We start from the raw sequence: 27,149 nt of genomic DNA on the forward strand, positions 1-27,149 counted from the left end.
GTTGCATACTTCCCTCATCCCTCCTCACAGTATCTAGTTATATGATCTCTACAATAAGTTTGTTATCTACACCCATTACCAGTTACTATAGTTTTATGCAGGTAGACTCCTACACAAGCTGCAGAATTAAGGTTCTAAGTAGCTCAATTTTGTAGCAATGTTTGAAGATCAAAGAACTTCCTCTACCTTTTTTACTGAAAAAGGGTGCATATGGACCTAAAACATTTAACTATAAATGTTATATAAACTACAAATATAAAAGCATTCTTATATAAGTTCACAAATATTAAGTAGTATGGAGAAAAATAAACATACCACTTCCTAAAATTCTTTGGGATAAAATAGTCCTCCCCAAAACTAGATCCATAGCCATTCCCACATCACAAAGGCATCCCAGTTGAAGTGCCAGCATTCCATGGAATGCCACTGGCAGAGAATAAAAAGTTTAGCAACACTTCACACTTTGTGTATAGTGATTTTCCTCTTCAAAGAATTTTACCAATTTTAAAGTTAATTCACACAACAATCTATTACAGGTTAATTAACACTAGCTCTTTTGAAGTCTATGCATAATCTGCTGTGTTTCATTTCAGAATCCTGTGTAATTACACAAACAGTTTGCTCTTTCACCTCCTCAATATGTCCATTTTACAAAACTTGAGGCAACATTGTGTAGTGACTGCAGTACAGGACTGAGAATCTGAAGTTCCCTGGGCTTGATTCTCCTCCCACTTATAAAGCCCCAGTCCTGCAGATACCTACACAGAATGACTTTGAACTCAACAGACACTGGTCTATAATACTGCAGTTGGGAGTGAGCCTCCCAGCCCAGATAGGCACACTGGCGCTAGCAGGGCTTAAACTAGCATGCTAAAAATACCAGTGCACCCTTGTAGGCTCAGACTAGTCCCTCACACACAGATACAGGGGGTCAGGTGGCTAACTCAATCACCTGCTGGTACTCCAATGTCCACACTGTTCCTGTCAGTGCATTATCTTGAGCCCTACTAGCACAAGTCTATCTACTCAGGATCCCTCCTAGCTGCAGTGCAGACTTATACAATGGGACTACTTGAGCGAGGGAAGTTACTCATGTTGTAGAGACTGAAATTTTCAAAAGAACCCAAGGGATCAAGGCCCCATGGGAGGTGGGCACCTACTTCCCTTCAACGCCTTTGAAAATCCCAGCCTGTTTGCAGGACTGTGAAAGAAGAAGTTAATAGAGTAACACTGATGTAAAACTGGTGTGCCAGAAGAATCAGGCCATTTTCTTGTAATCCTGGCTTTGCCCTTGACTCACCCTCTAGCCTTGAGCAAGTCACTTCATCCCTCGTCCTTTCCCAGGGCTAATGCCAGGATAAATTAGTTAATGTCTGTATAATCCTCTGAAAATGGCGAGTCCTGTTCAGTTTCCTCCTATTATTATTATTATGATGTGTTTTTAGTAAACTTCACCCTGCCAGCCCTGCCTGATCTGTGAATCCTGCAAAATCACCTGGGTTTTCCCCCCCAAACCCTCTGCGCGTGTGCACAGGCACCCCCACTTGTACCCCTGTAGGTGTAGTCAGAGCCCTACACAGCCCACTCACGGCCCGTCAGCAGGCTGGGGGAAAGCGGTGGGCGTATATGGGGAAACCCAGCCCACCTGGAGAGCAGCTTCGACTCAGTAACGCCACCTTCCCTCCCTGTCCTGTCAGGCGAGGCGCTGGTGGAGTCCAAGTTCCCCCTCAGCGAGCGGGGCTTTCTCTGAAGACCCAAGGCAGATGCGGGCACTTCCCCACACTCGCCTCTGTCTGTCTGTCTGTCTAGCCGCTCTGGGCGCGGGCTGGATCGGTCCCTCACCGCTTGACAGCAGGCAGCTGCATCCGCCCCGCCCCAGCCCCGAGCCAAGCTCTCCGCCCAGCTCAGGTTGCCGAGACTCCCACGAAAGTGGAGCAGAGCCCAGGCGGGACCCGGCGCAGGCACCTTACCTCGTACCTCCGGGCTGCTGCTGGGCACCCCTGCACGGGCGGCTCACCGCTGCGGCCAGGGCAGGGATTGGGAAGCGGCGGCCGCAGCCGCCCGACCTCCAGCTCGCAGCGCTGCGGTTGCAGCCCCCGGCGAGGGGCCGGAGAGCAGCGGAGCGCTCAAGGACTGAGCGGCGGCCACTTCCCCGGCGGGCTCCCGCAGCAGGCTGTGGGGAAGGGGAAGGAGGCGGCACAACGCGGCGCCCGGCTGGGCTCCGGGAACTTGAAGCGGCGACGAAGAGGCTGTTGTCACGACGAGCGGCTGAGCACCAAAATCCCCCGAGAGCCGGGGAAGTTAGGGAGTTTCACGCGCCAGGCGCTCCGGCTGCGGCGCAGGGCGGGCTGCTCACGGCCGGAGTCGAGTCGAGTCCCGCCCCTTGGCTCCTGTCACTCCTGTGCTCAACACCCTCCCCCTCACACACTGACGCACCCTCCCCGCTTTCTCTTTTTTCTCTTTTATTTCCCCTACCCGTCTTTCAGACCTCGTCCCTCTCCCTCGTCTCCTTTTCTTTTCTTCCTCGGTCTGCTTCTTCCCCTCACTCTTCCTCAGTCTCCATCTCTCTCTTTTTCTCTCCTCCCCTTGTCCTCCAGTCTCTCATTCTCGCTTCTTGTTTCAAACTCTCCCTGCAGAGATTCACTCGATAATGACAGATGAAACCAAACCATGCATCTCCAGGAGACGGCCCCAGCTAAAATCCACCCGGTTATCTATCACACCTAGAGCTGTGGCTGAGCTTTTAACCCAGCTCTGCTCCTCTCCCCTACTACTGCCCCGGTTTCCCAAAGTTTGGATTTAAACTTCACAATTTCAGCCATACTCTGTAATGGGCCTGAAGGCTCAACACTTATAAATACACCTCCTCAGCTTGGGAAAGTTAGCTTAGCAATTAACTTTGCAGTTTGGGGCTCATCCGTAATCACGGTCTTTCTGAGATACATATAGTGAGGTTCCTGTTGTCTGTATTACAATTAGGGTAACCAGATAGCAAGTGTGAAAAATCAGAATGGAGTGGGGTAATAGGCGCCTATATAAGAAAAAGCCCCAAATATCATGACATCTGGTCACCCTAACTAAATATGTCATGCCTACTTCTCCACCTCACCTCATCCCATTTTCCATGTTACAATCTAGCAAACTTTGCATATAAATGTGCATTGATATATTGTTCAAAGCAGATAAGGAAAAAGACAAGCAAAATCCACAGGGAAGAAAAATTACACACACAATAGTATGGCCAACACCAACCATTAAAAATCATGAATCATTAAAGTGAATGGGACTTGAATAAAATGAGCAGGATTTGGCCTTTTTTGATACATGTATCCAGTCTGAAGCAAGAAGTGAAAAAAATAAATTAATAGTTGACACCAAATGTGTCAGATTTTGGGGAAAGAAGGAATATCAAATAACAAAATACACTGCAAAAATTCCTCTTGCTCATGAAAAATTGGGGGAATGTACAGATAAATCAAACAAAATTTAATAAAGATAAGTGCAAATAGATTGTAAGCTCTTTGGGGCAGAAATTGTCTTTTTATTATGCATTTGCACAGTGCTCTGATCAATTATTGAGGTTCCTAAGGACTACTGCAATACAAATAATGACATGAACAAAGAAAATAAAAATCACAAATGCAAATACAAAATAAGAAACCAATATTGGACAATATTACTGCAGAAAAAGATCAGTGTGAAGAGCTGATGGAAAAAATGATTCCATATGAGGACACAGATTAAAAGGCTAATGCAATCTTGCTATATTAATGTTGTGATATCAAAAGTAAATGTATATATGTGAGAAACAAACATGCCAGAAAATGTCAAAAAGAGTGGTTCACCACATAGTGTATCCTAGAGACAATGGAAATATTTAAAAGATATTACATAATAATCAGTTGAGGTCTATGGTTAGGTTTTCCACTTTAAACCTAACATTTTGTGATGGGATTTAATTTCTCAGATATTTCAAGAGTACTGTGGCCAGAAATGTGATATAGACATGGGTAGCCGGGCCCAATTTTTAAAAGATATGTTTTTAACCCCATGAATTATTCTTCAATTTGGGATCTTAAAAAATGAAGTTTGGACTCAGTTTTAAACATGTTGTGGGGAAGTTCTAGCATAAATGATAAAAATTGAAAATAAAGCCAATTTTAAAGGTGTGTAGTTCTCAAAATACTCTACAACATTTCTTTTTAAAAATCAGGGATTGTTAAACTGGAAAAATAGTTATCAAGAAGACATAAGTTATTATTCCTAAAAATCTTTAATAATACTTTTGCAATTTATTTTGCTTTATTACTCATTTCTTAAAACCATGAGCTAGATTTTGAGCCTTTTCTCAATGCTCTGAATATGGGGGAGGAACCCCTCATTCCCCTCTTATTCCTGATAGGGAAGGAATTGTTCCATCCCTTTACAAGATGACATATTCCCCTCCTCCTTACACCGACTCAGTTCTGCAGGTTAATGTTTGGGAGGCAGAGCCAAATTTCCACTCATTCCCTGCCACTCTCTAAGCTAGCCCTCCCCACCCACCTGCTTGAAGCAGAGAATAGTGACCTCATGGAGAGTGTTGTTCCCTCTGCACCTGGAGCAGTAATTTACTTAAGCCCCTCTGCAGCCACATTAGGGCCAACCACTTTTACTCGGCACTGCGTTATGGGCAAATTCATGGCCCCAACACACAGCCCAAATACCATTAATGGAGTAGAGGAGCTTTGTGGCTGCTGCAGTAATACTAATGTAAGGCTATCTATGTCTGGTGTGGCTATGAAATCATGACCTTTCTTCACCACTCAAAAACCTCCTGCTCTAGAAGCCTCAGCAGAGTGGTGCTATATAATATACACAGGGTGTAGACGCCTGCACTCTATGCTTATCATACAACAAGATGACAATTTTGGTGCATTCAGGACCTTCCACACCCTCAGAAGAAGTGAAAGCTTTTGTCCCTATGTTATATCCTAATTATAGGGAACCACCCAGGTATTGAACATTACCTAATGGGGTGAGACCCTCTGTCTCGAGTGCTCTGGGGTTTTTATGCATTCAAAATTCCCTTTACTTTATATGCACCAAAAAGAATGTTCAGACCCTATAAGCACTGTAAATACATAGGTGCAATGGAAGCTGGTCCGTTTGAACAAATAATGTTGTGCAGGTAGACTGGACATATTTTTATTAGTCTAACTTGTAATTATTTTGATTATTAAAAGATGATTGACTCTACCATACATTAAAATCTGCAACAGATTTACACAAATGAACAAATAATGGTAAACAGTACATTATCTGATGTTATAATATGGAGGTGAAATTAGGCAAGGATAAGATAATGTCTGATCAGCACTTTTAAATCTCAGTGAATGCCAAATATAATTAAAACATTGGAACATGGAGAAAGGACAGAAAAGGGGGAAAACAAGAAGTTTAAACTAGTAAAACAAAAAACCAGAAAGAAGTAGAAGGCTGTTTTAATTTGGGGTAACAATGAAAATCCCTCAAAATTCCCCTTTTGAAAATCATTTAACAATGGAGAGTTGATCCTGAAGAAATGCCATCCATTGGAGACTGGAGTTGTGCTAACAACTGTAAGAGTAAATTACAGAAATGCCCTATAGCCTTTTAAAAAGGTGTGGTAGTTGTGAGCTATTTAGGCAATACAGCATGACAGGCAGAGCTGTTCTGGGGATTACTGCATAACTCGCTTGTGTTTTGAGAAATATTTTGTAAAATGGGACAGAGAAAGCAAATTGGTTGGCTGAAGACAATTCCAAGCCATGAAGCTAAGCAGTGTATAAAACTTTAGGTGTGTTTGGTCTAGAAATAAAAGTAATACACTTGCATTTATTTACTAGGCATTCGTAGCCAAAAGGTGTGTGAGTGCCTTAGCTAAAGTATAACTAAAAATAATAAAGAAAAAGCAAAATGCCCAAAACAAATCCTAGAACTCCTGTAAAGTCTACAAAAACATGTATACCTCATCCAAAACCACATACACACAAACCCAAGCCTCACAGTGAATATGCAAGCACATTAAAAAGCAAATTCATCCTGCCTGGGCAAGTTATCACAGATGAACTCTGGTGTACCACATGGGAGGGAGCGTTTCAGAGTCACCCGCCCCCCAACAGAGAAGAAGCTACTTGCAGTCCTCTGAAGATTATATTACTCAATAATCAATAGATTTGGACCTGCTGATTTCAAATACTACAGTTGGAGAGATGCAGCAGCAGACAGTTGCTTATGCAGACTGGAGCTATATTATTTGGCTTTGTCAATCAAAAGTAAGATCTGGAATCATGTTCATTAAATCCTAGAACCAGTAACAAGTGAAGCTTGTGAAACCTTGATTTATGCACTTCCTGACTTTTTTTTTTATTTGAGTTGTGCCTCCTTAATGTTGCACTCATATGTAAATATATATTTGCATTCAATTTATATTAATTTAAAACTGACTATAAACTTAAATGACAGGGGTTCAAACCATTTCTTTTTAGTTTGAAATATGGCATAAATATAGCAATATTTAATGTACTCATGTTTTAAATAAACATTTAATATGTTTTGTTAAAAGTAAAATATGCCAGTTAATAAATGGGTCAACACTCTCCAAACAAATATATCTGCACTTGTTAGGTACTAAAGGTGGTCAAAGCATGTGGCTAACAGTTTAGCTGTGCTCTGTCTGGTTTCACTGTAATTTTTTTCCAACCCTTTTCCTTAGCTATGTATTGTTCAGCAGTTATCTTGGAAAGAGACAGTGATTTCCTTTTTAACTAACAGCTAACCCATACCTTGGCATATTTGCAAATGCTATAGTAAATGGTAGCCAGCTTTCTTACTGTTGCTGACTAAGATCACTTTTTATGGGAACCACTCACAAGATCAGAACTGATTATTAAAGAATAATGGGCTAATAGTTCTCTCGCTTATACCTGTTTTATCCTGATGTAACTCCACGGAAGTCAGTGACGTTACTCCTGATTTGCAAGGATGAGAAAGGAGAATCAGGCCTGATGGGCTAGATTCATCCCTGCACTAGCACATACATGAGCAGTTGAGAGGGAATGTATTCAGGGAATACTGGGAATTGGTACAACTCCATGCACAAACTGGAGACGCTCCAAGGGCTGCCCTAACTTGCATCCCTGCTTCAATAGCTCTGTCAGGAGCTCAGAATTACCAGGATACAGGTCTGTCCTAAATCCACACTTGCTCTGTACTTATGCCTCTGCTGTGCATGCCAGGTTGTCCTACAATGCCCCCTCCATTGGCATGGATGCTGCATAGGCGGCAGAGAGCCTGCTCTATGCACAATATATCAGCCCCCTGCACCAGTGCTATTCACTGAAGGGAAGAGAGCTTGTGGCTGTCCTATGGCCCATGCTTGCCTTCCTAGGCATCAGGAAAAGTATGTTTATGCTTTGAGCTGGAGGTGTAAATTCCAGCTTGAGGAGACACACCTGGGCTAGCTCTCATCCAGCTAGCATGCTCAAAATAGTGTAGTTGTGATGGCATAAGCTGTGGGAGAGGCTAGCTGCCTTAAGTAGGTATCTATGGTCCGTACAGGAGTGGCTAGTCTATTCTGAGCCCGCTACCCTGATCAGAGTTAGTGTGTGTATGTTTCCTCAAGCTGGAATTTTCATCTCCAGCTCAAAGTATAGAAAATACCCAAAGTGTCCATAGAGCACTGATTCATCAGGTCTGATGTCTGTAACAAACACTTACTGATGTGTTACCAACAGCTGAGAGAGTCATGGTTATCAGTAAAGTCCCAGGCATGGGAGCCAGGAATTCTTGCATTATTACTAATCATTAATCTACTAATTACTAAGTACTAAACTACTAATCACTAATTACTAGTCACACTGCTAATAATAACTAAATCTGTGGTCCTAAGCAAGTTACTTCTCTATCTCTCATTTGCAAAATGGGTATAACAATACTTACTTACAGAATTTATATTTCTGGATGTGCATTTGAGGATCAAGGTCCCCGTCTTGTTAAGTGCTAAACACCTTCTACAAGGTGTTACAAACATATTGATTAGCAGCTTAGTCCACTGATGTTAGTAGGACTATTTGAGGAGTAAGGTAATACTCAACATAAGTAGGGATATCAGAACCTGGCCATTGGTAACTGTAAAGAGCTTAGAAAATTTTAATGACAAGTTATATACCTCTTCAATATTATTATTATATTTGTTAAGTAATTTTCAGTGTACAGTACTCCCACCAGGCTGGTGTAACTGCTGCTGTTAAATCAGGCAGTAACTAGTCAAGCAAAAACATTCTTAGAACTGTGCAGTTCAAATGTTACTGATGGAGTAAAACCTTCTTTGATGTATAATCTTGCTGGGCATTTTTTTCTTGAAGCACAGTTTGGTTTGGTATTCATGTTACAGATTAATATAACAAATCTGTTCCCAGTGTGTTTAATTTTCCCTTCTGGTGCACTGGACATCTATTCTTTTGACAGGTTTAATCCTAATGAGCATGGATTACAAACTCATTCTCTGAAGACTAGAGGACTGAATTATATTTTCAATTAGGGTCTATGGATCTAGGCCAGTGGTTTTCAACCTTTTTAATTTCAACCCCTAAAAAATTTTGAATGGAGGTGTGGACCCCTTTAGAAATCTTAGACGTAGTCTGCAGACCAGCAGAGTCAGAGCTTAATTTGTTTCAGGGCTGAGCCCCAACACCTGTAGGTTTGGAAGTTCATAGTCTTGGCACCTCTGGGCTTGCTGTGTCAGTTATGAAAGTAAAAAAATTGCTTAAGCCCTGGCACCTCTTTTATTACAAATTAAGCACTACCCAGGAGCCACCATTAATGTAAAGAGTCTGTCTTCAAAGTGTAAAATATAGTCCTTAAATTGTAAACAACATGTTAACTAACAATGTTATTACCTGTTCTATTCAGCATCACTCAGTAGAAGCAGTGGTGCTGGACACCTTTAGGACTATCATGAAGGGAAGCCCAGCTGTTGTTTTGCTGCCAGGGACTCCTATGGGCAGGGGCAGGATTTGCCCTTACATACAGCTTGCATTACTCTAATTTAGTGATCAATAAGGCATTTGTCTCCCTTTCCCTTTCCATGATCCCATGTCCCATCTCAATCAGGACTGTTGTCCTCACTAGAAATGTATGTTGTGATATCCTTGGTCTAATGTTTGTGATCTAGTAAAACTCCATCATCCACTTTGTGGGCTGTTGCAGAAAATGACAGTAGCTTAAGTGAACAATTTGACTATGATCCATAACCAAAGGTTTTAACAGAGAAATTGCATAGGCAGTGTACATCAGTTACTAACACTCAGAGTTTCATCAAGTATCCCAGGTGTGTGCTCCCTCTGTAGGAAAAAATACCTAGTCTACAGATAATTATACAATACATTTCCCTGCCTCGTATAAATCAAGTGACATTCTCTTTCCAAATAGATCTATTTGCATTCTAACAGTCACTAAATATTTAGAATTCCAGCCAAAGCACCAATCCAACAGGAATACATACCACACACTCCCTTCCTCCAATTCAATCTTCCACGTATAAGCAAGGCCTTGTGCAATACCCATCAGCAAGACCTGAAAAAAGGTAGCTTGTTTTCTGTGGCACACCGGTTCTAAATGCTGCAACAACCTGGAAATTATGAGACAGCCCCCGCACATACTCAAAAATGGAGCATTTAAGTTAATAAAATATGAAAATGTCCATTTATCAGTGCATTATTCCTTCTGCTATTTATTTTTGTAATACACTAAACTTAGATTGTCCCCAACTTTTCAGCATTGCAGATTTTCACTTTAACAAGTTAAAGATGTTCTGGGGAAGTTAAGAGGTTTTGGCAGCTGAGTAGGGGATAACTGGGGCTTTTGGAACCAGACAGGTGGTTTTTTTAGTCATCCAGGGTGGACATGCTTGACAGAGATGAGCAAGCACATCTTCTTCCCTGCCCCTCTGGAGCAGGGCAAGGTGACATAATATTTTTGTTTCATAGATAGCTAAAGATAAAATCACAGCCCGTAGCATAATTACCCCTACAAAGAAGAGGCGTACTCAGTGTAAGTTACATTTTATCAGCTGAGTGCTAATTGAATTTATCCTTAAATGTATAGCGTTCCAATAGATCTATGGAGAAAATGAATAGTTTGTGATAATGAAGTCTTACTGTAGGTCAAATCAAATAATTTACAGCAAATTGAAGGAAAGTTACCTTTTGGCTGACATATGACGTAATCTTTGACTCCCAAGAGTTTAGAAATAATTAATGTCTGACCATATTTATGTTCAGAATACCCAAATTTTATGTAGTGTGTATATTTTATATATGTATATATAACTCATATAGACAAAATATTCTGTGAGGAATTTCATCAGCAAGTCATCATATAATTTAAATCTAAAATGAAAAAAAAAAAAAAAAGGCTTCTGATTTATGTTTTATGTTAGGGAAAGGTAGTTGTTAGGATGTGTTTTTTCTAGTGACAACAGTTCATTATACTGAAAACAATTAAAAGTTGTGTGATTATGACAAGTTGTCAGATATTTCCCTTCTTAAAATTCTTCTAAAATCTCTGCATATCAATGGAGGAGTATGAAACATTAAAGAATTTCTGCATTAACAACATATCTTAATGACATACAGAGAGTACCAAATGCACATGAAAACTTCACTGAAATCAATTAAGTTGTACCAATGTACCTCAGGGTGGAATTTGGCTCACTAATTAAGAAATCAGAAGTAAAATCCTGGCCCATTGAGAAAATTCTAATTGACTTCAAAGGGGCCAGGATTTCACCCTAGATTTCTATGTTAGTTTTAGTTAATGAGTAATTAGGTTGGTAATTAATTTATTTCATACTAAAATATGTTTAAGAATAAATGTTTAAAGAAGACTTGTAAATTCTCTTAAAACTCTCTTTAAAAGTCTTCGTACCAACATCAGTATCTATATTCTGAAAACACTAAAAAATCCAAGCTATGTGAAATAGCACATTATTAGTTTAATACATGATTATTTGGTCCCTTGCTATATACACTGACCACTGACTTTCCCCACTCCAACTGGAGCCAACATGCATTATTTTATGATGTCACATTGATCATTAAATCCTTCTGCAGAATGGAGCCAGCATACACAGGTAAGAAAATGCCTATGCTTTAAGTACTGAAATCGTGTTTTAAAAGAGATTGTCTAGATTTGTAGTTTCAACTGGATACAGCATTCTTCCACTTCATGTTTTAAATGTTTGTGCTGTTGAACGCTAGCCTTGCTTTGTCTCAATACTTCAGTAGTGAGCAGATGACATACAGGCGTGACAAGGGCCAGATTTACACCTTACACCCCTAGGCACAGCATCTTCAGTGTTCCCCCTGCCTACAGCTGACTTTCGTGTTTTCTACATGGGGATGGGGGAGAAAGGGGCTAGGCCAGCTCTGCACGGGGTGGGGTGGGAGGGAGAGGAGTTGGGGTGATGGGCTCAGCCAGCTCCCAGTGGTGGAATAGGCTCACCCCTGGGCTCTGGCTTCCAGCCTGGCTGGAAAACAGGGCTTCAGGGGGAAGAGGAGGAGCAGGGTGACAGGGCTTTGGGAGAGAGGAGGAGGAGCAGGAGATGGGGTCACAGTTCCGGCACTTGTACAGGGCCCCCAAATTGGCTGGGGCCCCTGGGCATGGGCCCCATTGGCCTGTGTGGTAATCTGCCACTGTGTAGGCACCCCTAGAACAGCGGAGCCCCTAGGCACGTGCCTACTGTGCCTAATCGGAAATCTGGCCCTGAGCATTCTAATCGTTGAAAAATTAAACCAGTTAAAAGTCCTTAAAATGTTTTGCATCCATACACAAATGCCCCAGGCCATTTAAAAATGGTTTACAAGTGGTCCAATAACCAGTTAGAAAAAGCTATTTTCATCAGGTTTAATAACTACTGAAAGTTTAACCAGTTCATCATGAACTTGCTTTATGAACTTGTTTTATGCCAGTGTGAATGTAGGCAAGCTGAAATGGTTGAACTGGTCCTGCCATTACTGTCTGACAATGCACTATAGGTTTTTCAAAATCTCCAGGAATGCACTGTTATGGCAGATGACCCAGGAATTTTGGGATAGATGTCCAGAGGCATTGCAAATGAAAAGATTTAAGATGGCACCACTGTGAACGCAAAACTTCAGCCTGGCTAGCATAGACAATTGACTGTTTGTGCTTATACTAGTACAGTTACAAGCAATTCAATTCTCTACCTAAGCAAGTAATGCTTACCACATCCCTTATATATTCTTACATAATTTTCCAGTGTAGACAGGATCATACTGTGTATGAGTCCATTCCAAAAACCCTGATTTACCTGAGTAGTCTTTATTCACATGGTTAATCCCAATGATTTCAAGGGTTATTCCTGGGAATAGTTCGCAAGATACATTAGAAAAGTGCTTGGAATAAGAATGAAAAAGAGGCTGTATAAAAATTAATCATTTTCACTTCTTATGAATCAAACTCACCCAGTCCAAGCTATCACATATTTTCTGGATGATGTGATTAGACTTCACTTGACATACAAAATCACGTATCATTGGGGGACCTTCTGGTAATGTACAGGGAGAATAATTACAATTATTGCACTCAAGGAGTCTTACTTCAAAAATTAACAGAATTCACCATTCATCATACAGAACCTGTAGACAACTAAGGTTTCTTGCAGTTGTTTGATTATATTAAAAGTCCCTCAATATATATCAGTTTATCAATGTGACATATGAAGATGAATAAAAATAATTAGAAGAAATGTCAGATTCAGTGCTATTAACCTGCTAAGAGAAGCATAGTGAAATGGTATGTTTGCTTACACTACACGTAGCTTTAAAAAACTCAAAACCTACTAAGTTTTATCAAAAATTAAAAAGTAACAGGACCATGTCTTACGACTTTTATTTTGATGTTTAATTTCTAAATTATGGTACCATAAAAAGTAAATTTCTGCAAATATCAACTGCTGTCTACTGTCAACAGTTTATATACATGTACAAAATATTGAAACTATATTTATCAATGTAAATGTTGAACATACAACTACGTCTTGCATCCTTAGCTTTCCACTATTTTTTCACCCTTCCAGAAAACATATATCTTATAAACTTAACCAAATGATCACATTTAAAAACATTTGTAGAATCTAGTAGTAACAAGAGGAATTATTTTACCCTTTACATTCTGTTTAGATTTTACTAACACATGAAAATAGTAGGAAACTAATCTCTAAAATGTATATCAACATATTTGGTTTTTAAAATACTTTTTTACAAGAGCATTTGCTCGTGGCCTCTTAAGGGGAAAAAAAACAGAATTCTTGCAAATTCAGTAGTAATTCCCCTTCTCTATCCCCCAAAATATGTATGCAATTTTTCTGAATTTAAAAATCAGAGTGGCTAACTTTGTCAAACATTACTATAAAGTAAATTAAACATTATCTCCCCCCACCTTATAATTCCCTTCCATTAAAATAAAAGTCCTAGGTGGTCTGCTATTTTCTACAGTCTGTACACAAAGCCTATAATAACTTCTGTTCTCTTCCCCCAAAAGGCATTCAAAATTAGGCTTCCATCCACTACTTAGTGGGGAAAAATATTTGACTAAAATTAAATTGATTGTGGTCTCTCCCCAGACTATCGCTTTCAAGACTCAGTTAAGATTAGCAGGATTGTATAGCAAATTTATAAGTAAGAAAACACTAATGTTAATTGGCAACTGATTCATCAATCCATCTTTGAAAACGACTGCTTGTTAAGAGTCAAGGGTGAAAATCCTGGCCTCACTGAAATCAGTGGGAATTTTGCCATTGATTTCAATGGAGCCAGGTATTCACCCAAATGTCCAGCGCGAAGTAATAGGCTGTGTGACCTGTTCAGTCACTCACCTGCAGAGCTCAGTTTTGCTGCACGTAGCAGGTGCAAACCTCCTGCCTGTCATCCAGTCAAATCTCCTGCCTGGTATCCTGGCATCTAGTCTTTGCTCCCTTCTGTAATGGAACGGCACAAACCCCACTGAGCCAGGGTTCTCCACACCTGCAGGTGGTGGGGCTTTATTTGCTCTTACATGAATCTATCTAATTTGACCCTAGTATTTTTAAACTTCCAAAGAATGGGGCAACTGTAAAACTTTTGCTTTCACTACAACCCAAGGCACAATATATAAAAATCATGTGTAGTTGTTCCAAAGCTTGCAGATCATTTGCATGCTCTTTAGAATTAACTAAGTTCCGTGTGACATTTTGAGCTTGTGGCCTTGCCAGTTACAATATTCATTCACTTTAAGTTTAGCAGAAAAGTTACAGTGAAGAACGGCTGAGAAGTTTTACTTTAATAGAAGTAAACTTCCATCATAAATCATAAATACTGGTAGATGTATCTGCCTCACACTCTTGTTTTATATCACAGTTACGAAATGTATTGGATTCTGCAGCCAATGGTTACATTTAAATATATTTAAACTACTCAGATGCCCATTGAAAATCATGTCAAAACTCAGCAGTTAAGATTAAAATGAAACACTGAATTGAGAAAGTTTCACTTTCAGAATGGTTTTTGACAACTATGGACAGCTAGAACTATCATTATAGAGGAATCCCATCACTGCTGTGTTTAATGGCATCAGTTATTTAACATAATTATCCCAAACACTATCTCAAGGAACTAAAATGGATCATTTAATATGACAACAAGCAATTTCTATTTCTGGTCCACCAAAATGGAGAGAAAGATATAGAGCACTCTGCGGGCTGAATACTGCCCTGATTAACACTTACTGCAACCCCAAGTCAATGGGACTGGACAGGGTGCAGTTTAGGGCAGAATTTGACCCCAGATTAGTAAATTAGACACAGGTAGCCAAGCAGGACATCCTTTATTATTACTTACAGTTTATATTATGATAGTGGCAAGATTTGGCTGTATTAAAATTTAATTTTACTTATGAGAAATTACTGTCTGGAAGCTATGGGGGTCACTCAGATGAAGACATATCTAAATCATCATTGCAAGAGAAGGGTCCTGCATGCTGCTTTTCTTCTGACAAATGTGGCTAGATCATTGTAGGGTGTCTGTAATTAGAATTCAGCTTAAGATAACAAGGGTTTAAAATGATTACTTATCCTATTCACTGGGAAATTTTCAATACTGGGAACTTCAAAATAACCAATATGCATTTGTCTTGTGGCTGCCCAATACAAGGATGTGCAGATGACCAGACACTCACTGTTTATTGTAACTTCCTACACCCCAAATGGATGTGAAGCAGCACATTTTTACGGGGTGACTTGGAGTTTATATACTTTCTTCAAAAATGCACAACTCTATTAGGGCTGTCCTTAGGCCTAACAATGCCCTACAAAGAGACAAGATTTGGTGACCCTTTCCCCATTACTCTCTGAATCCTTCCTCCCACCAACCCACCCCAGAATATGATAGGAGATTCACTTTCCATTGCATTATTTTATAGGAGTACAGAGGATTTTTTTATTATATAAGTGATATAGTTTTTCATGGCCTTATTGGTGAGATATCACAGCCAGCTTATCAAAAATGGAATTTTTAAGAAATATAAATGATTACCCTAGCTCTGGATAGGCTAGCAAGCAGCTTCACCTACTGCATCTCTGGTAATGTTCGCCCCTCACTGACTGCAGCATTCTAAAACAGAGTGCTCCTAATCAAGGTCCTGATACTGGAATGAGCTCAATGTGGGAAGCACATAGGGAATAGGAATTTTATCTTCCACACAATCAGACAGAATGAAGACCATTTAAAAGAAACTGAGTCTGAAGACAGATTTCCATGAAAAACAATTAATCTTGAAATGGACATCAGGAAATCCTACAAACATATGTGTCCTATAGCTTTGCATTATACCATCCTGGAGTTGAAATGAGAGAATGACACAACATGTTTCCCTCACATGTCTGTCAAAATCTGGATAGAGATGGGACTAGGGGGGAGAGGACACATGCTTTTACCTGGCACTGGAATGCACTGGACTAGATAAACTTTTTGGAAGGACAGAGGTGAAAAAAATGCTTTAATGTTTGCTAAAGGAATATTTCTCTAATGGAGAATTACTAAGTCTGGCCTTTGGCATTTTATGATCATGACTCCTGTCACAAAAATCCTACTGATCATTCACTAAAATACTCAGACTATCAAATATTTCAGCACCTGAAACCAAAATTTCTGCTGCAAAACACATTGTGCCGTTCAGATTGTTAATGATCCAAGCTAGAAGTGACTAGTTATTTTATGTTCAGTCAAAAAATATTTCTAATAAAAACATTAGAAGTGATTTTTGATTGCAGTATCTGTAAACAGTATAATTTCATCATGCAATTTAAGATGGTAATTTCAAAATGCATTTCCATCTTTTTCAATGCTACATTTTCAGATCAGAAAAGTGTCTATAAAGAGTCTTACAGATAAAAGTCTACTGGCCACAAATTCCCTTAGGATAGCAGGTATCTTTCAAGGAAGCATTTGTTCCTTCCAGTAGGTTTAGCAGTTGGGGTGATGCGGTGGATAACACATAAACAGAGCCTATTGATAAAGTGGCAATGCTTAACAATCTTGTAACATGTTATAAAGGTGCTATTGCCTGCAGTTCATCAGTATGGATGTGGCAATGAAGTTCTGCTTTACATATTCCAGGGACTAGGGATTTTGTAGCAGTTAGCACAGGAGGTTCTTCTTCTCCTGGGAAAGAAAAAAAAAGGGTATTTTATTTTCTGAACAGTGATTGTTTTATTTGTACAACATTCAGCTGCATGTTGGAAAGAACACAACCAGTTCATATCACGTTGTATTATCCTCAGGCCATATCACTATGATCAGAACTGAAGATTTAATGCAAACCTTTTCTCAGGGCAAGGTTCTCAGAGAAGTTCCCAATGACCAATGGGCTAACATTATGTCATGCCTAATGAAGGAGGTTAGAGAGCCTAAATTTAGGAGTTTAAACCTTAATGCATTAGCCTGCAATAATCCAATGGCCTGTTTGAGAGGCTTCTCTTGTGGAACAGTATGCTGTCAGGAGGAAAAGTGTTATCAGATCAAACTACGAGATGAAAGTGGACACTGCTTTAAAGGAGAAAGGGAAGGTTTGTCCTGAGATATGCACAGACATTTGATAACTGCATGAAGATTTACCACTAGTCTCAATTTAAGTTACTTCAAAATCTGAGTATCCAGGACAGAAACCTTATACAGATTATTTAGTCTCCTCATATGATGATAATATTCTGGAGGATGTTAAATAGAAGCTACCAAAGTTAGACATTTTAAAATCAGCAGGTCCAAATAACTTGCATCCAAGAGTTTTAAAAGCGATGGAAGAAGATCTCACTGGATCATTAATGTTCATTTTCAATTAGTCTTAGAGCACTGGCGATGTTCTAAAAGACTTGAAGAAAGCTAATGTTGTGCCCATTTTTAAAAAGGGCAAATAGGATTACCTGGATAATTACAGGCTTGACATTGATCCTGATAATGTGGTGGCTGATACGGGATTTGATTAATAAAGAACTAAAGAGCGTAATGTAATTATTGCAAATTAACATCGGTTTATGGAAAATACATCCTGTCAAACTAACTTGATATCTTTTTTGGATGACGTTACACGTTTGACTGATAAAAGTAATAGTGTTGACATAAAGACTTCTGTAAGGCATTTGACTTGGTACTGCACAACATTTTTTATTAAAAAATTAGAACAATATAAAATTAATATGGCACACATTAAATGGATTAAAAAATGGCTAACTGACAGGTTTCAAAATGTTAACGAGCTGTTAACGAGGAATTGTCATCAAGCAGGTCTGCTTCCAGTCTGTTTCTGTTTTCAGATATGGGTTCTTGGCCCTACTCTATTTAACATTTTTATCAATGACTTGGAAGAAAACATAAAATCTTCAGTGATAAAGTTTGCAGACAACACAAAAATTGGTGGCGTGGTAAATAAAGAAGAGACCTGATCTCTGATACCGAGCGATTTGGATCTCTTGGTAAATTGGGCGTAAACAAACAATATGCATCTTAATACAGATAAATATAAATGTATACATCAAGGAACAAAGAATGTAGGCCATACTTACAGGATGGGGGACTCTATTCTGGAAAGCAGTGTCTCTAAAAAGATTTGGGGGTTGTGGTGGATATCAGCTGAACATGAGCTCCCAGTGCGATGCTGTGGCCAAAAGAGCTAATGAGATTCTGGGATGCATAAACAGGGGAATTTCAATTAGGAGTAGAGAGGTTATTTTATCCCTGTATTTATTACTGGTGTGACTGCTGCTGGAATACTGTGTCCAGTTCTGGTGCCCACAATTCAAGAAGGATGTTGATATATTAGAGGGGGTTCGGAGAAGATCCATGAGAACGATTAAAGGATTAGATAACATGCCTTATGATGATAGATTTAAGAAGCTCAATCTATTTAGCTTAACAAACAGAACATTAAGGGGTGAATTGATTACAGTCTATAAATACCTGCAAGGTGAACAAATATTTAATAATGGACTCTTCAATCTAGCAGAGAAAGGTTATAACACAATCCAATGGCTAGAATTTGGAAATAATGTGTACATTTTTAACTGTGAGAGTAATTAACCATTGGAACAATTCACCAAAGCTCATAGTGCATTGTCCATCACTGAAGATTTTAAAATCAAGATTGGATGTTTTTCTAAAAGATATGCTCCAGGTATTATTTTGAAGAAACTCTATTGCCTGTGTTATACAGAAGGTCAGACTAGATGATCATGGACTTAGACTCTCTGAATCTAGGTATTTATTGATTCAAAATGGTACCTTGTAGAGGTTCTTACAATTGCTCCTAAATTCCATACTAACTACATGATGTTTGCTCACTCTGCTGTTAAGGATATTTATGTATAAATATCGTGTTTATGTGAGGCAGTTAAAAGAAAGTACAGGTTGCAGTGTATTTAGTAGGCATATAATGCTCAATTCTAGATTTTTATCTCTTCCAATTTACCTGGTGCCTACTGGAGATTGTGGTTTAGAAGAGGTGAAGTGGCTGAGATTCAAGCCACACAAAGCCAAGGTAATGCTTGCGGGTTGGGAGAAGTAATTTAAAAAGTTGCAAGGGTTATTTGGGATCATTTGATTGTGTGAATATGCCCATTGTTTGCAACAAAGCTTTGGAACTTCTCTCCTAGGGTTCACCTCTACCGGCTAACCCATGCTAAAATACAATTTGTCCTATTGACAGTAGCATTAGTTAAAATGTGTTAACTATGTGACTTCAGAACTAAATACTGGAAAGATTGCCTCTCTCCTGCAGTGATTCATGGGCAGCTGAGATGCTTCAGCTGACAGTCCCCCTAGTTCAAACAGGAGGGGGATTGTTGGCCAAGTATTTTCATAGTGGGCCTCTTAACTTGAAACTGGCATGCCAGCATGATCTGACAGCCTGAATTCTTGCAGCATGCAGGCTTCGTGTTTTCCCAGGCCTTTGGGGAAGGGATGGATTACTGGTGATAAGAGAGTTAAAGAGAATTAATTACATGTGTGAATTTTGAATGAATGACTGGGGAAGGTGGTGTTCAAGGCTTGCTCAATAAAATTGATAAATCTGTATTTTCCCCATGTTTGGCATTTCAGATTTTAGATGTTTTCTCCAGCGGGCCTGCTACTCAACCTTCTGTATCCACTGACATTTCTATATCCACCACCAAGACACAATCCTTGTAGCAAACAGTACTTATGACTAAGAGTCAACTTCAATACCCACCAAGGTAAATTCAGTTTCTTAAAAGACAAGACTTAAAAGACTCAGCATACACTGAACGAACAGTGAATCATTCAAGAAAGCTGAATGCTTATGACCCTTTAAGTAGAATGTTTGCCTGTTCAGTTTGCTTAGGGAAAAGCTGAAACTCAGAATATCACAGTTTAATTGCAATAAATACAATTGCTGAATACTATTTCGGCCCAGTTCTTATGGCGCATCATGGTCAATAAGACAAGAGCAGCAGGTAGTTATGTTATAAAAGGCCTGATATCTTGTTTGTGTCTGAGCTTTTAGTTAACTTCAGTACAGTAATGACTCTGGATCAGCTAGGGGAAGACAACATTTTATATTCCATTAGAGAACGCAAATTGCAAAATTAAGAAAAAAGTTTCATTAGATTTTTTCTATTTTTCAATAAGCTTAGAGGATGGTCAAAAATTTAAAACTTTGAAGAAATTGTTTTTACCACCAATTAAAAAAATTAAAAAGTTTGCCTTTTTTGACTAGCTCTATATTTTAACTAGCTATCTTTCTAGTTTCTTATATAGTACCTTATTATCATGGTATCTTATGTACTCATGTGTAGTTTTATGTTGCTAAAGGAATGACAGCAACACGTAAATATTTTGTGTTAATACAGTTTAGAAAAACTGCTGCATTTTACCTAATCCTGAAGAGGAAGAGACACTCTCTGTAATGGAAGAGGTTTCAGTTTGGTCTGTCAAAAGTCCTTCCATTAAAGGTAGAGATAACTCAGATGAAGGCACAGAAGAATCATAGATTCCAGAATCCCGGGGCATATCTTGAAGATTGACAGCTTTTACAACATGCAACAATGGCTGAAGAACAGAGCTACCATCTTGAATGTCCTGAGTCTCTACATCTTCTTCCAGGTTAAAGTGCTGAATTATACAGTGAGAGTCTGAATTTACAGCAGGGATAATATTTACATCTGTTTTCAAGTAGAAATCCCCATCAGTCACCTGTTTACTCACTAAGTCATTTAAAACCAAGCCTGAGTCAAATTTTTCCATCACAGGCTCTCGGTAATGTAAAGGAGGTGGAGGAAAAGGAATGAGTTGTTTCGCAAACCAATCAGGCTCCTGATCAATGAACTGGTGCATATTACAAATGGCAACATAAAGGGACCGGCCAGATTTGCTCCTGAAGTAGTTTCTTTTGCTAATATTCACGGGATACAACTCTGAATCCTGAGGGCTGAGATCTCTGGAGTGTAAGTGAGAGTAAAGTTGAGGGAGATTATCCATGAGCTTGTACTTTGTACTTAGATCCACAATGCCAGGAATGTCACCCTCACAGGAGTAGTCAAAGTACACTGCAATGAACTTGCAGAGGTCATCTGAATTCTGCTTTGCCTGACGCAACTTCTCTGCGATGATAGATATGGCAAGCAGAAAGAGTTCTCCTTTCTCAGCATCTCTGGTTGCTCCCTTGTGCTTCCAATTCTTTTTTTCCACAAAATATTTCATTCCCTTGGAACACACAATGATGATAAATTGGGACTCATTGATTTTTTGAATAAGCCACTCTTTCTGCTCTTCTTTACAATCTTTTAAATCTTCCCATAAATCCACTGCAACCTGGAAAAGAAAAGAGCATCTTGGTTGACATAGATTGCTGGAATTAGTAACTGAATGAAGGCTAGATGCATTATAAATGCTCAATGAACCTGTGTTTATTTATTAAACAGATGTAAATTAAAGATGAGGAAGACTAAGGCCCCTCCATTCTGTGAATGTAAACTGTTTTCAAAGATAAATAAGTAATACATTTTAAGAGCATTTACTGACATGAATAATCATAACTGAAACTACTTGTTAAGTAAGTGCTCATCAAAGTGAGTAAGGTTGCACAAATATGCAGCATTTGGCATCTGAACTACGTATTTTCATTGGGTTAAGGAAATCTGCAAACCCTGTGGGCAAGAAGGATAATCTTCAAGCCTTTTCTCTTGAAAATGTTAGTTATGTTGTGGTTTTGCTGCCTAACTATTGTTTAGGGAACAGTATACCTGCATTCTAAATTCTGTTATCTCCTCATGTGATTATACTATGGTGGTAAGAATGTGCTTGTCTAAAAACAAATATAATTAGTCATAATTAAAGCCATACTTGAATTGCAAGGATGACTGTCAAATAATTGTGGCTGAATTGTAGACAAGACAGAAAATCATGGAAAAGTAATAAAGGATCTTCATTAATTGCAGTAATTTGGAAAATCCAGAGAAGACCTATTTGTTGAAGAAAAATTTGCTGGAACAATATAAACACTCAAATATTATGTTATGCCTAATTTTTTTGATAATCAGACATTTTACTGCAACTATATTAGTTCTTAATGCACAGGGCTGACAGCGGGAGCCCTGGCCGTCAGCAGCTAGTGGCCAGAGCTCCTGTAGTTAGCCCTGGGAGGCTGACAAAATTGTCTTGGAAGCCTAATATTGCAGGATCTGCAATTTCCACAACATAGCAAATTAAGTAGGGCCTTAGTCTTAATGAAAGTGGGTCCTTTCATCCAGTCAGAGTGAAAGACAGCAGCAGACTTTCTAGTCTATGATAAAAGCACTCTGATCATTTTATGAAAGCAGCCATTTTAATGTGGGTACTGTCAACTTTCTGAACATTCTGAGTGGCCTGAAGTGCCCATGCTCACCAAAATGGAGAACACAACATCACGTCTCCTGAACAGGACAGCAAAAGAAGATGACAATTGTTCAAGACAGGCAAAAAACTAAACCTACTAAAATTCAGTTTCTCATCCATCCTCCTGGGGAGCACAACCCTACATCTACTCTATAGTCCCTCCCACATCAGAGATATGGGATATCAGGGATATGTACTTATGAACAAGGCTTTTTAATTTTAGTTTAATTAGGTTAGTATTTTAAAACAGCAATGAATGTCATTGCCCCTTTGTTTTATAAGACAATAATCCAATTCCATAGGCCAAAGGTACAGATACTTTCATTGTCATCTTTTGAACTTTATTTTTTATATTACGCATCATTGCTACATGTTCTATTTTTATCTAGGTGCTTGTTGTCATTTATTTATGCTTTGTCTACCAAATATTTAATGACCCGAGAGGTGTTATACAAAAAGCAAACAGCAACCTGGCTTTAACTCAGTTCCACAAAGCTGTGGTGGTGCTATGTTATAGTCACAACTAAAAAAATGGAATTCAAACAAGCTAAATATAAGATACCCGATCCTGGCTGTTTCCAGTATGAGTAAATTACAAATATAAAAATAAAATAATAGAAAAACAATAATCAAAACAAATAATCGTTTTAAATAATGTATTTTGCCACTAGGGGACACACTTGTAATATGACTGAATATCAATATTTCAGTTCATACATAATACTAATTAGACTTTGATTGGATTAAAGTTTAACAAAAGAAATCATAAATGGTTTCTGTAAACTAATACTTATTTTGACTTTTTAAAAGTTAACTGTTAGTTACAGGGTCATGGGCCATGTTTTTATGTCATTAAAAATGCTGTTTGATGTTTTCATAGAGCATCAAAAGAATGAAAAATGTACTGAAAAAGTCATTGAAGATGTTAAAGAATTCCAGGGGGTAAGCAAGGTTTTTTTGTGTATAACCTGTGTGTTGCACAAATTCATTCTTCTGAAGATTTCTGATTGATTCAAATGTGCATGCATGAGATCACTGCTTCAATAAAAGGCATAAGAGGAGCCTTGGAAATACTAAACTAAATTAGACAGATTATAGACCCCCTTTGTAGTTTCATTCTACAGAAGACATAAACTCTGATAACTAGACAAGCATAACAAGTGCATATGTTTCTGTCAGTTAATATATAAAGAACTAAGGATAGCTCAATGAGAGCATTAGGACTGACACAAATTATCTACAATACCATGTCTCATGCACTACGTGGTTTGCTATTTTCTCTAAGCGGAGAAAATTCACATAAGTAAAATTAATGTAGGTAGCTCCTACTAACACTAATGGAAGTTACTTTGCTTAGCAAAAAGGGATTAGAATACCTCTGTCTAGGTGAAATATTTTCAAGGGATAGGCTATCATGAGTTTTGTGGATAATGTTTGGAATAAGGCAATTCCAAACAGTAAAAGGGGAAGTGGTCATCTTACCTCACAGCCACAGAAGTCCTGAAGGAAATAAGCGAAGCACTGGATGACATTAATGTGCTTCTGGCAATCTTTACTGGAATAGCAGATGAACACTTTTGGCCGGGGACGGAGCCTTTCTACATGAAGTGCTGCAGCATACGTAGAAGATTCTGAGCTTTCTTCATCTAAATGGGAATATATATTTTCTAAATTGGGAGGGAAAAAAAACAAAAATCTTCACACTATACAGGATCAAAAATTTTCTTTAACCTTGACAGACTCATTATTCAAGCATTTAGTAAAAGGCTCTTCATCCAAAGACATTCCTTTCCCTTCCTTCCCTCGATAATGAAAGCTACATCCCTTCTTTCTCTTTTATTTTATCAGCCTCTGAGGTGAAACATGTTCTGCCTGGATAACAAGATGTATAGTCACTGTCTGTGCTCTCAGAGACCTGTCTAGAAAGGTTGGCTCTGTGAATAGAAGAAATTAGACAGTTTCACCTCCACCCACCCTAGGAAATTAGCACAGTACTGCTACAGGAGCCTCATCTTGTCCAGAAAGCAGAAACCTCAAACATGCTTTACTGTGAGAATTTCCTGCTTAGCAATGCAATGGGCTCCTTTTAAAACAGTGACACTGGCAGGGGAAGAGAATGAAACTCCATGGGGCCTGGTACCCTTCAGAAATATGTGCATTATCTCTCTGTGGCTTGCCTATATTCTTTGGTGTTCATCTGAGTTTTTGCAGGAGCATGCTAACATGCCATAGAGGCCCAGAAGGGAAAATAACTCAGCCCAGATAATCTCTGCCTTCTGCAGTATCCGTCATCCCCAAGATCCAGGGAGAGATCACAGATCTGTGAGGCTTGGGGGCTGAAACTTCTTCTTCCATATAGGGCAAAACCAATTACTCCCTCAAATCCTCGAGTTGACTAATTCCTAATAAATCAGTGTGGCAAGTAGGGCTTGCAAGCTGCACCCTAGATATAAGGGAGGTAGAAGTGAGTAGAGGTAGCTGGAGCTTAAGTTAGGAAGTGTCTGCAGGGAACCTTAGAAATAGCCAAACCTAAGGAGGATTAGCCTGAGATTTAAGGAGTTTGTTGTTGTTGTTATCTGAATTCTGAATAAAGCCAAGCAGGAAGGGGGACTAAGTTTGGACTAAATCTAGTGGGTGCAGATTCTGCTCCATAGCAGGCTGGGAATTCCATCTGCTCATATGCACCCTTCAGGGTGTTACTTTCCTTCCACTATGAATCAATCATCAGTTAAACAATACTGTATTGAAAGAGGAAATATTCTAAAAGACATCATCTTCTGAATCTCTTTACTCTCTGCATAGTCTTACCATCTCCCCTCTACTACTTTTACTAATAGATATTCAAAACAAATAAAAAACAAACCATGTAAGTTTTCTCCTCACTCAACCCATCTCATCCTTCGGCTGGATTTTTGCAGTGAAGTCATAATGCAGGACATGTGACATAACATTTTCCAGGGTAACAAATTAACACCAAACACAGGATTAGGATTTTGCTGCAAGTTCCAGCAGATGCAAAGGGTTGGGGAAAGAAGGGAAAAGGAAAACTCTTAGGATAAAGAAATTTGTGTTTTGAATAAACCTATTTTCCCTTCAGGTTTTCTCTGATAAGCAAGCTCTCCTTCAAATGAAACACAATATTAAATAAACACCTTACCTTGTTGTTTTTTGCGGCACATCACTGTGAAAAGTGTTGCAAACGCTGAGATGACAACCAAAGGAACAGTAATGGCAATGGCCCTTATTGGTCCAGCCCACGGGGAATGTACTTTGAAAAATAAAGCAGAATTAGGACTGTGCAAGTAAGTTATGGTATCATTATCTAATCTCATCTTCATATTTGGTACTGACTACCACTACAGCACACTCTCATCAAATAATTCTTAAATATACAAAAGATACAGCTACGCTCATGGTCTCTATATTCTAATCTATTCAGGTCCTTCCAAGAGTGCAGTGAGTGAGGTGACTAACATCTACTAATGTGGTTTCTTCTACCTCATTCTCTCCTTAAAGGAAGAATTATGCGTGTACTGCAGTTTTGTTTTGGATAGGTTCTGTTGTTTTTTTAAATGTACATGCTGCTATGTGTTCGTGTTAGAGAAGGCAGGTTGAAGAAATGCACCTTGCACTTGCAACCAAGTTGGTGAGATTCATGATGGTCCTTGATGCCTGGGGGAAGTTGGTCCGCAGTTTCAAATTGGCCCTACAGAAAGCTCAGTTTTCTGCACAGGAGTCTACCCTGATGTTCGAAAGTTCAGCAAGTTCTCACCCAAGGTCTTCATCCCAGCATGGGATCTTTGTGATAATTGAATGAAAGGTAACTACTGTAGAACTTTATTTAGTGCCTGATTACGTTAGTCCTACCATTTAGGCTGCTCATATATTTGCACTACATTATTTCCACACTATGCTTGCAGGCCACTACTGTGACTAAGATATAGTCATGGCAATTTTTAAACTGATTTTTCATGTTAGTGAAAATAGCCAAAAATTAGTTTCCAGTAAGGATTCCCAGTTCTACAATATTTTGATGTAAAACCACTAACAATCAAAATCATATTTATGCTTTATTTTTATCTTGCACAATTTGCCTTTGCAATTCTTTACAAGCACAAAGTGGAGGTAAAAATCACAGATGTATAAAAGCAATATTATTTTTTGTCAAAAAGATCCTAATGAGACTGCATTTAAAAGTGTGGCCACACCCCATTAGTCCTGATTGTCGTTATTATTCTGGCCAATGATCTTCAGCACAAATTATCACTACAGATGAGTATATGATGACTTTAAAAAGAAAATTCTTACCTGGTTTTAGTACATAGTGCATTGTTTTCCTTGTTGTGTTAGTGTCATCAACCAGCTTTAAAAAAAGAAAATTCTCATTTTAAATACTGAAAGATATAGAAAAATCATTTTTGTAATGTGAAAAACACTGCAATTGCCTTGACCACTAGAACTGAGGGAAGTTACTATTACAAATGACAGATGAGAAGTACCTAGAATTAGTTATTTCATAAGAGGATCAGCGATGAGTAGAATATGAATCATATTGTGGTAAAACTGAAATACCATGCTCAAACAAAACCTGCCTATTAAAAAAGGGAAACAATCCAACCTAATGAGTATCCAAGACAAAGAAAAAGGAGGTCAGAGGGAGAGAGGAGGAATGGGAGTGGCATGCAG

General features: G+C 38.8%; 2 protein-coding genes across 4 annotated transcripts in view; both read right to left on the reverse strand.

Moving 5' to 3' along the window:
- Nucleotides 1–2,090, reverse strand: part of ARHGEF3 (Rho guanine nucleotide exchange factor 3) — a 245,429-nt gene extending 243,339 nt beyond the window's left edge. Inside the window, exon 1 of one of the 2 annotated variants that reach the window (XM_067544199.1) lies at nt 1,971–2,090. The gene's annotated coding sequence lies outside the window, so the exon portion shown is untranslated. The remainder of the gene's footprint in view (nt 1–1,970) is intronic. The other variant, XM_067544200.1, reaches the window with a different exon arrangement.
- The window catches only part of IL17RD (interleukin 17 receptor D), a 95,502-nt gene that overhangs the window by 10,117 nt on the left and 58,236 nt on the right, over nt 1–27,149 (reverse strand). Inside the window, exons 7-11 of one of the 2 annotated variants that reach the window (XR_010918951.1) lie at nt 26,772–26,826; nt 25,621–25,731; nt 23,946–24,130; nt 20,465–21,401; nt 16,467–16,742 (exon numbers count right to left, since the gene is read on the reverse strand). Coding sequence is in view for 1 of the 2 variants with exons in the window: in XM_067544198.1 (XP_067400299.1) it covers nt 16,627–16,742; nt 20,465–21,401; nt 23,946–24,130; nt 25,621–25,731; nt 26,772–26,826 (1,404 nt within the window). In the remaining variant the exon portion in view is untranslated. Of the gene's footprint in view, nt 1–12,938; nt 16,743–20,464; nt 21,402–23,945; nt 24,131–25,620; nt 25,732–26,771; nt 26,827–27,149 lie in introns of those variants that run through there. The other variant, XM_067544198.1, reaches the window with a different exon arrangement.

Source organism: Emydura macquarii, unplaced genomic scaffold (genome assembly GCF_026122565.2).
Source record: "Emydura macquarii macquarii isolate MOO-44397 ecotype Brisbane River unplaced genomic scaffold, CSIRO-AGI_Emac_v2 contig_968, whole genome shotgun sequence".
NCBI classification, from domain to species: Eukaryota; Metazoa; Chordata; order Testudines; family Chelidae; genus Emydura; species Emydura macquarii.